Source organism: Ranitomeya variabilis, chromosome 2, assembly GCF_051348905.1.
Source record: "Ranitomeya variabilis isolate aRanVar5 chromosome 2, aRanVar5.hap1, whole genome shotgun sequence".
NCBI lineage: Eukaryota > Metazoa > Chordata > Amphibia > Anura > Dendrobatidae > Ranitomeya > Ranitomeya variabilis.
The window spans coordinates 252,205,489-252,218,585 of record NC_135233.1 but is presented as its reverse complement, the minus strand read 5'-3'; the positions used below and the strand labels follow the sequence as shown (position 1 = coordinate 252,218,585).

Here is a 13,097-nt window from a genome sequence, read left to right as displayed (position 1 = left end):
GCGGGGGCAGTGCGCTATATTCACCTGTTCCTCATTCCACCGTCGGCGCAGCTGTGTCTTCTGTGTCCTCTGCAGTGACGCTCAGGTCAGAGGACACGATTAGTGTGCGCGCCGCCCTCTGCCTGAGCGTCAGTGCGGAGGACGGGGAAGACACAGACGCTCGGCGGTGGAACGGAGGACAGGTGAATATAGCAAGTGCCGGGGACCTGAGCGACGAGAAGTGAGTATGTGATTTTTTTTTTTAAATCACAGCAACAGCATATGGGGCAAATATCTGTATGGAGCATCTTATGGAGCCATGTTCAGCATTATATGGGGGAAATATCTGTATGGAGCATCTTATGGGGCCCATCATGAACTGTATGGAGCATTATATGGGGCTCCTGATTCAATATGGATATTCAAAAACACTTAAACTACTGATGTCTCAATTAATTTTACTTTTATTGGTATCCATTTTTACTTTTGACATTTACGGGTAGCTGCTGCATTTCCCACCCTAGGCTTATACTCGAGTCATTAATTTCCAGTTTTTTGTGGCAAAATTAGGGGGGTCGGTTTATACTCGGGTCGGCTTATACTCGAGTATATACGGTAATTGGTAGTTGGCTCTCAAGCCTGAACAGCTTGGAGTAGTACAACATGTATAAAAAGTATCATGTGATCAAAATACAACTTGCCTAATAATTCTGCACACAGTGTATATATATTTCATACTGGTTTTATATGGAGGAGCGCAAAGGAGATGAAGACAACATCATGGGGGTCCTGGTCACACTGGCATCAGGAGATGGTGCAATGACATAATTCTGCACACATATTGAATGTGACTAGAGCTCTGCAGACTTGTGTAGGATTTTTTTTTCTTTTTTTTTGCAGGAAATCAACCTCATCTCTAACATGGGGGGCTTGGTAGGCCTGTGGGTGGGCTTCTCTGTTTGTACCCTGGCGGAGTTCTTCGAGTTGCTGCTGGATGTCATTCTGCTTTTTATCCAAAGATGCCTGAGGACGACCAACAAGGAGGGATACGCCAACCCTTATATGCAAAAGCACAACACCATCTACCTACAGAAGACCACCAAGCTGTGACAGAAAGAGAGGGGCTGTGGATTTGGGGACTCATAGTATAGTTAAATTGCAGTGATGGGAAATGGTGTGCTACGATTCCGCCCTGCCCTCGTGTGTATAGCCATTATAATAAATGTATAGCCGAAAACACTGCAAAACACCCCCAACAATCTCTGCTATCCCCAATATCAGTCACCCAGGCTTGCCACGCTGTCAAGTAGGAACCGAAAATCAACCAATTCTTTATCTGTTTTCGGAAGCTAGGTGGCATCTAATATGGCTGCTGTCACATCTTTCTCAGGTCCCTAGGTATATAGTGATGAGGAAGGGGACCCACGTAGGTAGGGAAATCATCTTGCTTATGTTGCACTAAAGCAGAGTTCCCCAACTGGTGGTTGTTACAAGACTACCACTCCCATCATGCTCTGACAACCGGGTTGGGGACACTGCATTGGGGAAACAAAGACTATTTTTCATTTTATGGTTATTGGTGTAAAACATCTAATTCAGCACCTTTTGCTAACTTTAAAAATGTGTCTTCTTTCAAAAAATCTGGGTCATTGAGTTCATTGATTGGCTGCGTCCTGACATTAGACACTGCTGCAGCCAAACAACAGAGAATGGGGAAGCACCGGACACACAATGCTAAACCTGGGGAGGGTAAGTAAAGCGCTGTTAGTTTGTTTTTTAAAGGTAACAGCCTATATGAAGTAGCTCAGCCCCGTACACCGTGCATTGGCTATTTTCTTTACTGTAGCTCAAATCACAATTACTTCAATAGGAGATGAGGTGCAGTACTGAGACTGGCCACTACACCATGTACGGAGCTGAGCTGTAGCGGCTCCATATACCGTTAACATCCGGCCAGAACAGCAAACACCAGATCCAGTGTTGGACCCCCAGATGTCTAGGACAACCCCCCCCCCCTTTAATGCACAGGGCACTAATATGTCAGCAGTTGATAATGACGCCTGTAGGAGTGATGTTGTATTGGTATTGATGTTCTGCATATATTGTGATATTAATCCCTCCTGATTATTACTGTGGAAACATTTAGTGTAATGCTGAATATAGTGTGAGCAGAAATAAACATATTGATATACAGGTTCCCAGCGGTGTGGCAAGTCGTCCTGGGGTCTAATAGGGATGCATAAAATGGAGTCCCTGCTATATGGATACCCCCATCAGCAGTAATGTACAGTGGTTATTATGATCCTCCCTCCAGTCATCCACATTCTGTCACTTTTTCAGGGGGCGGTCACACGGCGGCCCCTTACCTCTATGGCATTTGGAGACGCTCCATCCAAGCTTCAGTACATTACTTGGTTAAATGTACATAAATGGTTGAGTGACTATGTCCTTCCTCTAGTCACATCCAGAGCTGCATTGATAAATTCTGTTGGTCACCTTTGGAATCGGTGGTTTGGCTCCACCCCTTTGTTAGTCATATGACCAAACAGATCACTTCTAAATAGCCCCCACAATGCACTGCAAAACAGAAAACCAGCAGAACACTTTAGGTATATGCAGAAAACGACGCCGAGGATTTATACTGTGGAGTTCCCCTTTAAATCCATCTTGTACATTATGTACCTATTGGTCTGACCTGCAAAACATGTTTTCTCTAGAAGATGCGGCTCTGTCCTGATGTCCGCCCCAGGGCACAGTGGCCGCTCTCTGCAGGGAATGTTTGCTCAGGGCAGATGTTGGCAGCGCCCCCACAATCCTCACCGCCCGGCTGCACAAAGACCCCAGTATTCACTGCAAAACAGGCATGTGAAAGCTTATATTCTACACAAGCAAGAAAAACGTTATATATAAAGTGGAGACGATTACCTCTGCGAAAATCAGGAATAAACATAAACCGTGCGTTATCCCGTCAGGTCACATGTATGTCAGGTATATGGGATCTAGGACAGCGGTGAGGTAAGGCGCCAACACCACTGCTGCAGGACAGTGACCGAGGCCTCAACCCCAAATGGGCCCAGACTCATATATAGAAATATAGCTGAAAATATATCGGTATAAAAAAATATTAACCAAAAAAAAACCCCTCAGGAATAATGAATTCTAAATTACGCAAGGTACATAATCAATGAGGTACAAAGAAGATAGCAAGAAATGGATAACTTAGCCCCTGAGCATGATAACCCGGGAGCTTCATAAAGGGTAGGCAGGAGTAAGTAAAGTCAATGTCTTCATAACCCATCCAGTGAAAGTGACCTATCAACATATGCAGTCAATAAAACCTCATGGGAAAAATAATTACCTTTTAGTGGTAGTGGTGCTTGTGGCGTCCCTTCACCCCGACGCACGTTTCGCCGCCTGCTTCTTCCGGGGCGCTCCCCATTACTTCCTAACTTGTTCATACCTCATTGATTATGTAAATGCGCAATGTGGAATTCATTATTCCTGAGGGGTTTTTTGTTACTATTTTTTATACCGATATATTTGCAGCTATATTTATTTACATTCCTATATATGGGTTTTGCAGATGTTATTAACATGTGTTATTGAGGTCTTTTGACTATATGAGATATAAATTTGCTCCCCATCTATTTCGGTATTTTTTTAGTACCTTTATTGTATTTTTTTTTTTTTTACATATTATTCCCACTTGAATACATTTTTTTCATGGTGTGCTCTAGCGTCCCCTAACAGCATTTTGCTTAGTTTACATGTGTTTTTTTAATAAGCGATTAATAAAATATTGGTTTTTATATTATTTTTGGGATCTCTTCTTTATCCTATATGTATTTTCATATGGGATTGGTTGTTTCATTATTGTGAAGTGCCCTAGTTACTATTGGACATACGTTGATCTGATTATTATGGGGGAGTTGTGACTGACATTATTATGGGGGCATTGTGTTATCCGCAGCATCCGGATGTTACAGCATAGTATGCACGCTCTGGCAGCCGCGGCTTCCCCGTGGAGACACACATGCGACGCGTCTTTCCAATGACATTATTATGGGGGTATGGTGACTGACATTATTGTGGTGGGTAATATATGGGGGCCACACACCTCCGCACACACCAGCTCCCCGCAGAGCAGCCGCGACTGGTAACTTCTTACCTCAGCAGCTTCTACCTCATGAGGTTCCCGCCCAGTGAATTCATATGGAGAGCCCTAGTCACGTGACGCCTGAGAGCCCGCCCCCCGCAGTTCCGGCAGTCTCCGCCCTCAGCTCCGGGGCCCTCAGGTGATCAGTGAACTCCTGGTCTCCATAGTTACCAGAGGGCTCCGCAGTCTCTCCAGTTTCCATAGTAACGGACCGGCGCTATGGAGTGTGAGCGGGAGATCCGGCGGAGACTGCAGGAGGCCGAGCAGGAGCAGCTGCTGAGCTTCTGGGAAGAGCTGGGCTCCGGGCAGCGGGAGTCACTACTATCGGAGCTGAGGCTGCTGGACGCCCGGGAGCTGCGGGAGCACTGCGGCCGGGCACTGCAAGCCTATGTCCAGGAGAGCAGCGCCCCCCAACGGCTGGACGACAGGATGCGCCCTGTACCGGCAGAATTCATGGGGAGCGTCCGGAGGAACAACCTGGAGGAGCGGGGAGCCTGGGAGGAGGAGGGTGAGTGACCCGAGAGGGGGAGGAGGGGGAGTGACCCGAGAGGGGGAGGTGTGTGAGTGACCCGAGAGGGGGAGGTGTGTGAGTGACCCGAGGGGGGGAGGAGTGTGAGTGACCCGAGGGGGGGAGGTGTGTGAGTGACCCGAGGGGGGGAGGAGTGTGAGTGACCCGAGGGGAGGGGAGTGACCCGAGAGGGGGAGTGACCGGGGGAGGGGAGGGGGAGTAACCCGAGAGGGGGAGGTGTGTGAGTGACCCGAGGGGGGGAGGAGTGTGAGTGACCCGAGAGGGGGAGGTGTGTGAGTGACCCGAGGGGGGGGAGGAGTGTAAGTGACCCGAGGGGAGTGACCCGAGAGGGGGAGTGACCCGAGAGGGGGAGGGGGAGTGACCCGAGAGGGGGAGGTGTGTGAGTGACCCGAGGGGGAGGGGGAGTGGCATTGTGCCCCAATAAAAGAAGATAGGGGGGTATTTGTGAGGGCAGCTCTCATCATCTGTCTGCACCCAAATCCCATGCATAGTGCCCTGTACACATGTGTGAGCCCCTCACATTGTATAATGTATTTACTGCAGTAATCTGAGACCTTGTACCCGTTGGTGTCACCATGGTGTGTGATAACCTGCCCTGGCCCCCTTATATTGTGCGATGTCTGCATGTCTTGCAATCTACAGAACTTTGTACCCAGTACAAGTAAACGTACAATAAAATGGGACCCAGTCCGCAGTCTACTACTGTGCCCCCAATGTGGCCATTCTATTTCCTGTGCCCTCCAATGTGGCCATTCTATACCCTGTGCCCCCCAATGTGGCCATTCTATTTCCTGTGCCCCCCAATGTGGCCATTCTATTTCCTGTGCCCCCCAATGTGGCCATTCTATTTCCTGTGCCCCCCAATGTGGCCATTCTATTTCCTGTGCCCCCCAATGTGGCCATTCTATTTCCTATGCCCCCCAATGTGACCATTCTATACCCTGTTCCAGTGTGGCCATTTTATACCCTGTGTCCCCCAGTGTGACCATTTTATACCGTGTGACCATTCTATACACTGTTCTCCCCTGGTGTGGCCATTCTATACGCTGTGCTTCCCTGGTGTGGCCATTCTATATCCTGTGCCCCCCAGTGTGACCATTCTATACCCTGTTCTCCCCTGGCGTGGCCATTCTATACCCTGTGCCCCCCAGTGTGACCCTTGTATGCGCTGTGCCCCCCCCCCCCCCCCCGTGTTGCCATTCTATACTCTGTGCCCCCCAGTGTGACCCTTGTATGCGCTGTGCCCCCAGGGTTACTGGTTAGTAGGGGCACTCAGGATACAGGCCAAGTCTTGTGATGTCAGCCGCTCTCTTCTTCCTGGGATTGTGCCTGGTCAGCGGCTGCACTATATACTGTACAGTACTCACTATGTGCCATATATATACATACTGTACTATACACATAATCATAGTGCACTGACTAAACTCCCACTATGGCCGCTGGGGCTCACTGGACTGTGGTCTTCATGGTCTAATTATCATGTCTTACAGGTTACCGCCAGATCTCAGAAAACAAGGTGGCTGTCCTGCTGCTGGCCGGGGGTCAGGGCACACGTCTGGGAGTGACTTACCCCAAAGGCATGTACAATGTGGGGCTGCCCAGTGGGAAGACTCTGTACCAGATCCAGGCGGAGCGCATCCTGCGTCTGCAACAGCTGGCCGGAGAGAAACACACTGTGCAGTGCACGGTGCCATGGTAAGGGGCTTTGTATCCATGGGGGTCAGCGTTCCCACAATGCACATAGCGGCCCAGTATATAGAAGGGTCCATGATCTGTACATGAACTCTCGTCCCCTCAGGTACATCATGACCAGCGAGTTCACCCTGAACCCCACGCAGGAGTTTTTTGAGGAGCACAACTTCTTCGGCATTGATCAGGCAGATGTCGTCATGTTTGAGCAAAGGATGCTGCCCGCGGTCGGGTTCGATGGACGGGCCATTTTGGAAAGGAAGGATAAGGTTGCTATGGCTCCAGGTAATTCGTGAAGGCAGCTGTGGGGGGGTGGGGTTGTGCTATACGGGGTCCTGGGGCATCTGGCCTCCAATATAGAGTCTAATCGCTTAATTAGTAATCTCTCCATCTTTCTATTTACAGTCAGCCTATAAACTGTCATAACCTGCCCCTGATTGCACCATTTATAACATTATATTGGGGATTTGCCTCATATCTACCATGACATGTGTCACTCCAGATGGCAATGGCGGCCTGTACAGAGCCCTGGCTGACAACCACATACTGGAAGACATGGAGGCGCGAGGTGTCTGTTACATCCACGTCTACTGTGTGGACAATATACTGGTGAAGATGGCCGATCCCGTGTTTGTGGGGTTCTGTGTGTCCAAAGGGGCCGATTGTGGGGCTAAGGTTAGTGACCAAATTACTCTTGGGGTTGTGGAGGCCTCATCTTGACATCAGGTCTGGTACGGTGAAATGCAACCCCACATACATATGCTGAGTAACCATACATAGCAAATATCATGCTTGGGTGCAATACTCACTGGCTGTCGAATGGTTGCCTAAACAATGTGCCCCACCCTTCGTGGACTTGCACTTTTTCATACCCTTTTTATATTGGGCCTGGACATCTCCATGAATAAGGTTTTCCTACGGTAGACCTGTAAAGGATAGTCTGGAGCTAGTTGGTCACAGAGACCCCACTGGTTCCCAAATTCCCTATGGTCTCTGGTGTATCCCTCATTATGAACAGGGGACACTCTTTTTGCCACCTTTTATATTTTCTGTTTTTATCCTTTATCAATGGATAATGGGAGTCATTATTCTTGTATGCATTATTAATGCATCTTTTTGGTAACTCAGGTGGTGGAGAAGGCATACCCATCGGAGCCAGTCGGGGTCGTGTGCCAGGTGGACGGCATCTACCAGGTTGTGGAGTACAGCGAGGTCAGCCCTGTCACAGCTGAGATGCGTAACCCTGATGGCAGCTTGACCTATAGCGCTGGCAACATCTGCAATCATTTCTTCACCCTGGACTTCCTGAAGAACATAGCCGGGTCAGTGCGCTATCAGTGGGGGCATGTACGTACTTTTCTGTGACGTTCCAATTCATTGATAGCAAACAATGGTAATGCAGCCTGTAACTGGGAGTCATCCAGTCTGTATAACGTGTGTGGCTGGCTTATCTCAGGGGTTTCGGATCACAGCTCTTTGCCGCAGGGTCTCTCCATACTGTCCAGTGGTCGATCATTCTGCCATCCAGAGATAAGTGATGCTACATGTTCATGGCAGCCACTTATCGTCCTTTGAAACAACATGCCAGCTGTGACCAATACGGTCTATTAAATACCCTTGTGCCCCTTTCCTCAGGGCCCTAGGGGAGCGCCTGGGATACCATGTAGCCATCAAGAAAGTCCCTTATGTGGATGAAGAAGGAAATCTGGTGAAGCCCACGCGACCGAACGGGATAAAGATGGAGAAGTTTGTGTTCGACGTCTTCCAGTTTGCCAAGTGAGTGATATTCTGCACACTGCCCTGATGCTATGGACGGATGCCCGTATGGGTGATGCCGGTCTTCTGTCTTCATTTGCAGGAACTTTGTGGCATTTGAAGTTATCAGGGAAGAGGAATTCTCCCCCTTAAAAAACGCAGATACGGCCAATAAGGACACCCCGACTACAGCGAGACGCTCGCTTCTATGGCAGCACTACCGCTGGGCTCTGGAAGCCAGGGCTACGTTTACTGATGCCAATGGCTGTGCCATAGCCGAGAACGCCAGGTTAGTGTTCAGTGAGCTGCGCCCATGCATTTCACCACAGCCCCTCTGCTTATTATTCATTTACATCTCCTCTTTGTAGGGTTTCTGAAGTGGAAGATCCCCCTGCGGTGTGTGAGATTTCCCCGCTAATCTCCTATTTCGGAGAGGTGAGTGGTGTGAGAGTAATGCACACATCAGCTGGTGATGCCACCATACACGGCCCAGACCACCCCTCTACTACCAGAGTCATTTTCTTAGAGGGACACACAAAGCAAGAAATGTGCAGCAATCAGTTTTAGTTACCCGACCTGTCTCATAGATTGGGGTCTGGAGCTAGTCACCCCCCTGTTACCTTCATATGGCCTACTATGGCATGTGTTCATTAGACTATCTCTTTCACTATTGAGATTTTTTCCAGTTTTGCGGTTTCATTTATTCCTTCCCCTGTTCCTAAAACCATAACTTTATTTTTCCGTGTCCATCGCCGTATGAGGCCTTCTTTTTTTGCTAGACAAGTTGTAGTTTTATATAACATCATTAATTTTAATTCATGGTATGCTGGAAAATAAGAATAAAAAATTCCAAGTTCAAAGAAAAAAAAAAATTATTATTATTTTGACGTTGATATAAAATTTGTGCTTTTGTTTTACTACAGAAAACACGTGCCCCCCAAAATTGGTCCATTTGCCTTATTTTGGGAGCCATCGCGATGTTTTTTTGTGTATGAGCGGTAGCTTTTATTAGTTCCATTTAGGCTCCATACGATTTTCCAATCTATTTTTATTTTTTTGGGGAGGTCAAGTGACAAAAAACCCAAAACAGTGATACTTCCTTTTTTCACCCTCTCTTTTGGCTTTTACAGGGTAAATATTTTATTTCTTTGAATAATTACTCATGAGCAGTACCATTTTTTTTTTCTTTTAGATTTTCATTACTCATGAGTGAATCTGCTTATATAAAGTGTTATCTGAGCATGCTCATGTGCTAACTGAGTGTCTTCGGCGTGCTTGAATAATATGTTTGAGTCCCCGCGGCTGCATGTGTCGTGGCTGTTTGACAGCCGAAACACATGCAGGGATTGCTGTGAAATCACTTTATCTCTTATATGATACAGTGTTGCACTGTAGTATTACTGTGTACTGTATAATTGCCGATCCCCTGTGGAGCCTGCCGCAGGCTTCATAGCTGAATAAAAGAGGCAGGTATGGGAGGCCTTCAGTAGGATCTTCCCAGGTGCCATTACATCGAAACCCTGCAGTCCCTTTGTGTAGAGGGTAGGGGACTATGGGGGTCAGAAAGGTTCATTTCTGTTTCCAACCTTTTAAATGCCATTGTCATGATTGACAGCGGCATCTAGGAAGTTAAGCTAGTTCTCATCACTTACATTGCTGGTTGTATAGCACAACGGGCACCAGCATTACATGACGTTGGTTCAGCTCCTGAGTCCTTAGGATTCAGGCTAATACCCAAAATAGGCCCAAACTGTGAAAAATATAGAATATGGGGGGTCAAATGTGGCCTTCAGTGAAAACCTCACTAAAAATGTCCTAGCGCCTCTGTTGCAGTTGTAAGGTTCACAGCGCCCCCCGCTGATCGTACACTGATCTCGTCTCTGAGACGTCCAGAGGTGTAGTGTAAACCGGACTGGAGGGCCTACATATTAACAGAAGATTACATTTTATACAAACAAAAGAACACAGCAGCCTCTGTAAGGCTAAGATGCAAACACTGAATATATGAGATCAGAACCGCATTACTGCTATATAGAATATACTTATAAAAAGGAAGGGACTTATCTCATAAATTGGCCAATTCATTAGAGCCATCAGCATTTTTTTAACATGCGTTTTTGACTTTTAGGTATGTAAGGCTACTTTCACACTAGCGTCGTGCACTGCACGTCGCTATGCGTCGTTTGGTTGAAAAAACGCGTCCTGCAAAAGTGCTAGCAGGATGCGTTTTTTCACCATTGATTAGCATTAGCGTCGCATTGCGACGCTTTGCCACACGTCACATGTAACGTTTTTTGCTGCTGACGGACCGCCATTTCCATTTATTTACCATTTATTTACCCTGGTTACCATTGTAAAACATTGCTGGCATCGTTGCTTTTGCTGTCAAACACGACGATACACGCCGATCTGACGACCAAATAAAGTTCTGGACTTTCAGCAACGACCAGCGATATCACAGCGGGATCCAGATCACTGCTGCGTGTCAAACACAACGATATCGCTATCCAGGACGCTGCAACGTCACGGATCGTTGTCGTTCTCGTTGCAAAGTCGCTTAGTGTGAAGGTACCTTAAGTCTATGGTGAAAATCTGCACAGAATACTAACCCACAACTATCTCTTACCCGCAAGAGAAACTGACATGCTGCCGATTTGAAAAACCAACCACAGGTCACTTTACTCTGCGTTAGAAAGAAGCACAGGAAATTTTTGACGCAGGGAAAATGTTGGGAACATAGCCTCAGGTTGATGGATGGGGTGCACAGTCTGTAAAGGCCGGAGTCACACAAGTGTATGTTCTGTCATTCCAGATAATCAGGGTCGATTATGCCAATGTCACTCAGTTCAAACTCTGTCAAGAGTGTGAGCCGAGTGTCAGTGCATTGTGCATCTCGTCTATTGCTGGCATCCGCAGTAATCACACTGCACTCTGATGACATCCGATTGCAGTCCGATGTTTCACACACACCCATAGACGTGTATGGGTGCTTGTGAGTCGGGTCTCGCAGCATGCTGCCATTGTTTTCTCATGCTGAATCGATATGAGAAAATAATCACAGATCTGCACTTGCCCCATAGTAAAAACATTGGGCTGAGTGCTATCAGATAAAACATTGCATGGCACTCAGCCGTGTTATACGCCAGTATTAGCAAGGCCTTTTTTTAATTAGTGCTGGATCCTACCTGCCCTTAAAATTTGTAGCTTTTAGCCCGGGAGAGATATCTGATAAATATTAGGTTTAGGGTCCCATCACCGAAAGGTCACCTTGCCGTGGTTGATGGACTCTCATGCGTTATTTACCTTCCTTTTTATAAGTATGTTCTATGTAGCAGTAATGCAGTTCCCATCTCATACATTCTATGTTTGCATCTCGGCACTTACAGAGGCTGCCTTGTTCTGTTTGTCCTGTATATTATGCTTACACCTGTTCACACTTGCTTTATTCTGTTCATAGGTGCGAGTTAGTTTTTTGTAGTAGATTACATTTATTATATAATTTTGCCAGCTTTTACAGATATGGGGTATTTGTCCAGACCCCAGAGCTTATTACTGCTGGTCTTAGCACGGTGGCGCAGTGGATAGAACAGCAGCCTTGCAGAGCTGGGGTCCTGGGTTCAAACCCCACCAAGGACAACATCTGCAAACAGTTTGTATGTTCTCTCCGTGTTTGCGTGGGTTTCCTCCGGGTACTCCGGTTTCCTCCCACATTCAAAAAGACATACCGATAGGGTATTTAGATTGTGAGCCCCATGGGGGACAGGGATGATAATGTGTGCAAACTGTAAAGCGCTGCGGAATATGTTAGCGCTATATAAAAATAAAGCTTATAATCTCTCATTGGATGTGACTGACTCGGTCTCTTCTGCTTGCAGGGCCTAGATGTGCTTCTGAGCAAAAAAGAAATCTCATCCCCCTTCACCCTGGATGTCAAGAGGGTGTAGGAAGAAATGAAGAGCTGATCCCTGCTGGGGGGGTGCAGAGGAGCTTTATGGTCCGTCACCACCAGGCGCGGGAGAACTGAGAATCACTGCCTTGTGTGGCAGCAAATTACTAGAAAACCAAAAATGAAGGAGGTCGCCATCGAGGTTGGTGCTGGACATCAGCCACACATGGTATACATTTTAGGACAAGCAGTTGGTGGTGTGAATTCTGTAGCTCTGTATTCACATCACCCTGATAATAGGTAGATTTACAGGCTTCTTTCCAGCTTTTCTCTGTGCAGCATTTCTCACTACCTCTGATTTACAATTGTCAGTTCTTGCGTCAAAACCTCTCCTCAAGCACTTACTCCTCCATGCTTTACACTGCAGCTTATTCAGGATGGATGTGGGAGGAGGTATCAGAACTGCAGTCTAAGTATCTGATGATGTAGGCAGAGGACCTCACACTGCCACATGCTTGCTTTTATATAATTTGTGTAAAATGCCCTCTTTCATTATGTCAGTTGCAGCCACATACACACAATACAATACCAATGCCGTGTCAGCAGATCAGCGGCGATGCAGTACCAGACTTTGCCCCTTCATCAACCACACTGATAGGTAGGCACAGCTGCTGCATCCTGCTTGGGTCAGAAACAAAAACATTAGTAATAGCAAAAGTGCAGTATTTGTTCAGCCATTGAAGACTGATGTGTTGCGCCACCCCAATTATCGACGGGGACTTGCTAAAACCCACCGCCTTTTACAAAGTCCAGATCCATGGGGAGGGCGTAAGTAAATGGGTGCAGTATAAAATTACAGATGAAGTGATAAAGTGGTTTATTACATTAATGCAGTCCAGACATGATGAGGTTTTTCTTCTGAATTATCAAATGCTGGATTATAGGAATTGCACTGACAGTGCCATAAAATGCTGCCGTTCATAAATCATGATATTATTTGTTGACACACCTGTCTGCTTAGGGGGCACAACATCAAAGAAGTGAATCCTATCCTGTCCGTTCTAATTCCAGGATGGTCCAATAAACTGGAGACTGATTCTTGA

At 47.0% G+C, this 13,097-nt stretch overlaps 2 protein-coding genes and 1 long non-coding RNA gene across 4 annotated transcripts in view; 2 read left to right on the top strand and 1 right to left on the bottom strand.

Moving 5' to 3' along the window:
• The window catches only part of LOC143805371 (epithelial sodium channel subunit gamma-like), a 21,854-nt gene extending 19,521 nt beyond the window's left edge, over window positions 1–2,333 (top strand). The window contains exon 11 of the mRNA XM_077284621.1: window positions 880–2,333. Within this exon, the coding sequence (XP_077140736.1) occupies window positions 880–1,089 (210 nt within the window). The 3' untranslated portion in view covers window positions 1,090–2,333. The remainder of the gene's footprint in view (window positions 1–879) is intronic.
• Window positions 83–4,285, bottom strand: LOC143805372 (uncharacterized). Of its 2 annotated transcripts, none has more exons than XR_013221230.1 (4): window positions 4,148–4,285; window positions 2,662–2,829; window positions 2,346–2,556; window positions 83–1,002 (listed from the first exon to the last, which is right to left on the bottom strand). It is a non-coding gene; the product is annotated as an uncharacterized LOC143805372 (long non-coding RNA). The 2 variants fall into 2 exon arrangements; XR_013221229.1 differs by having other exon boundaries at window positions 949–1,083.
• On the top strand, window positions 4,224–13,097 carry UAP1L1 (UDP-N-acetylglucosamine pyrophosphorylase 1 like 1). The gene is made up of 9 exons (XM_077284618.1): window positions 4,224–4,643; window positions 6,155–6,359; window positions 6,463–6,638; window positions 6,856–7,028; window positions 7,482–7,675; window positions 7,989–8,129; window positions 8,212–8,397; window positions 8,477–8,543; window positions 11,984–13,097. Exons 1-9 carry the CDS (start codon window positions 4,355–4,357, stop codon window positions 12,050–12,052), a joined length of 1,500 nt encoding a protein of 499 aa, XP_077140733.1. The 5' UTR covers window positions 4,224–4,354; the 3' UTR covers window positions 12,053–13,097.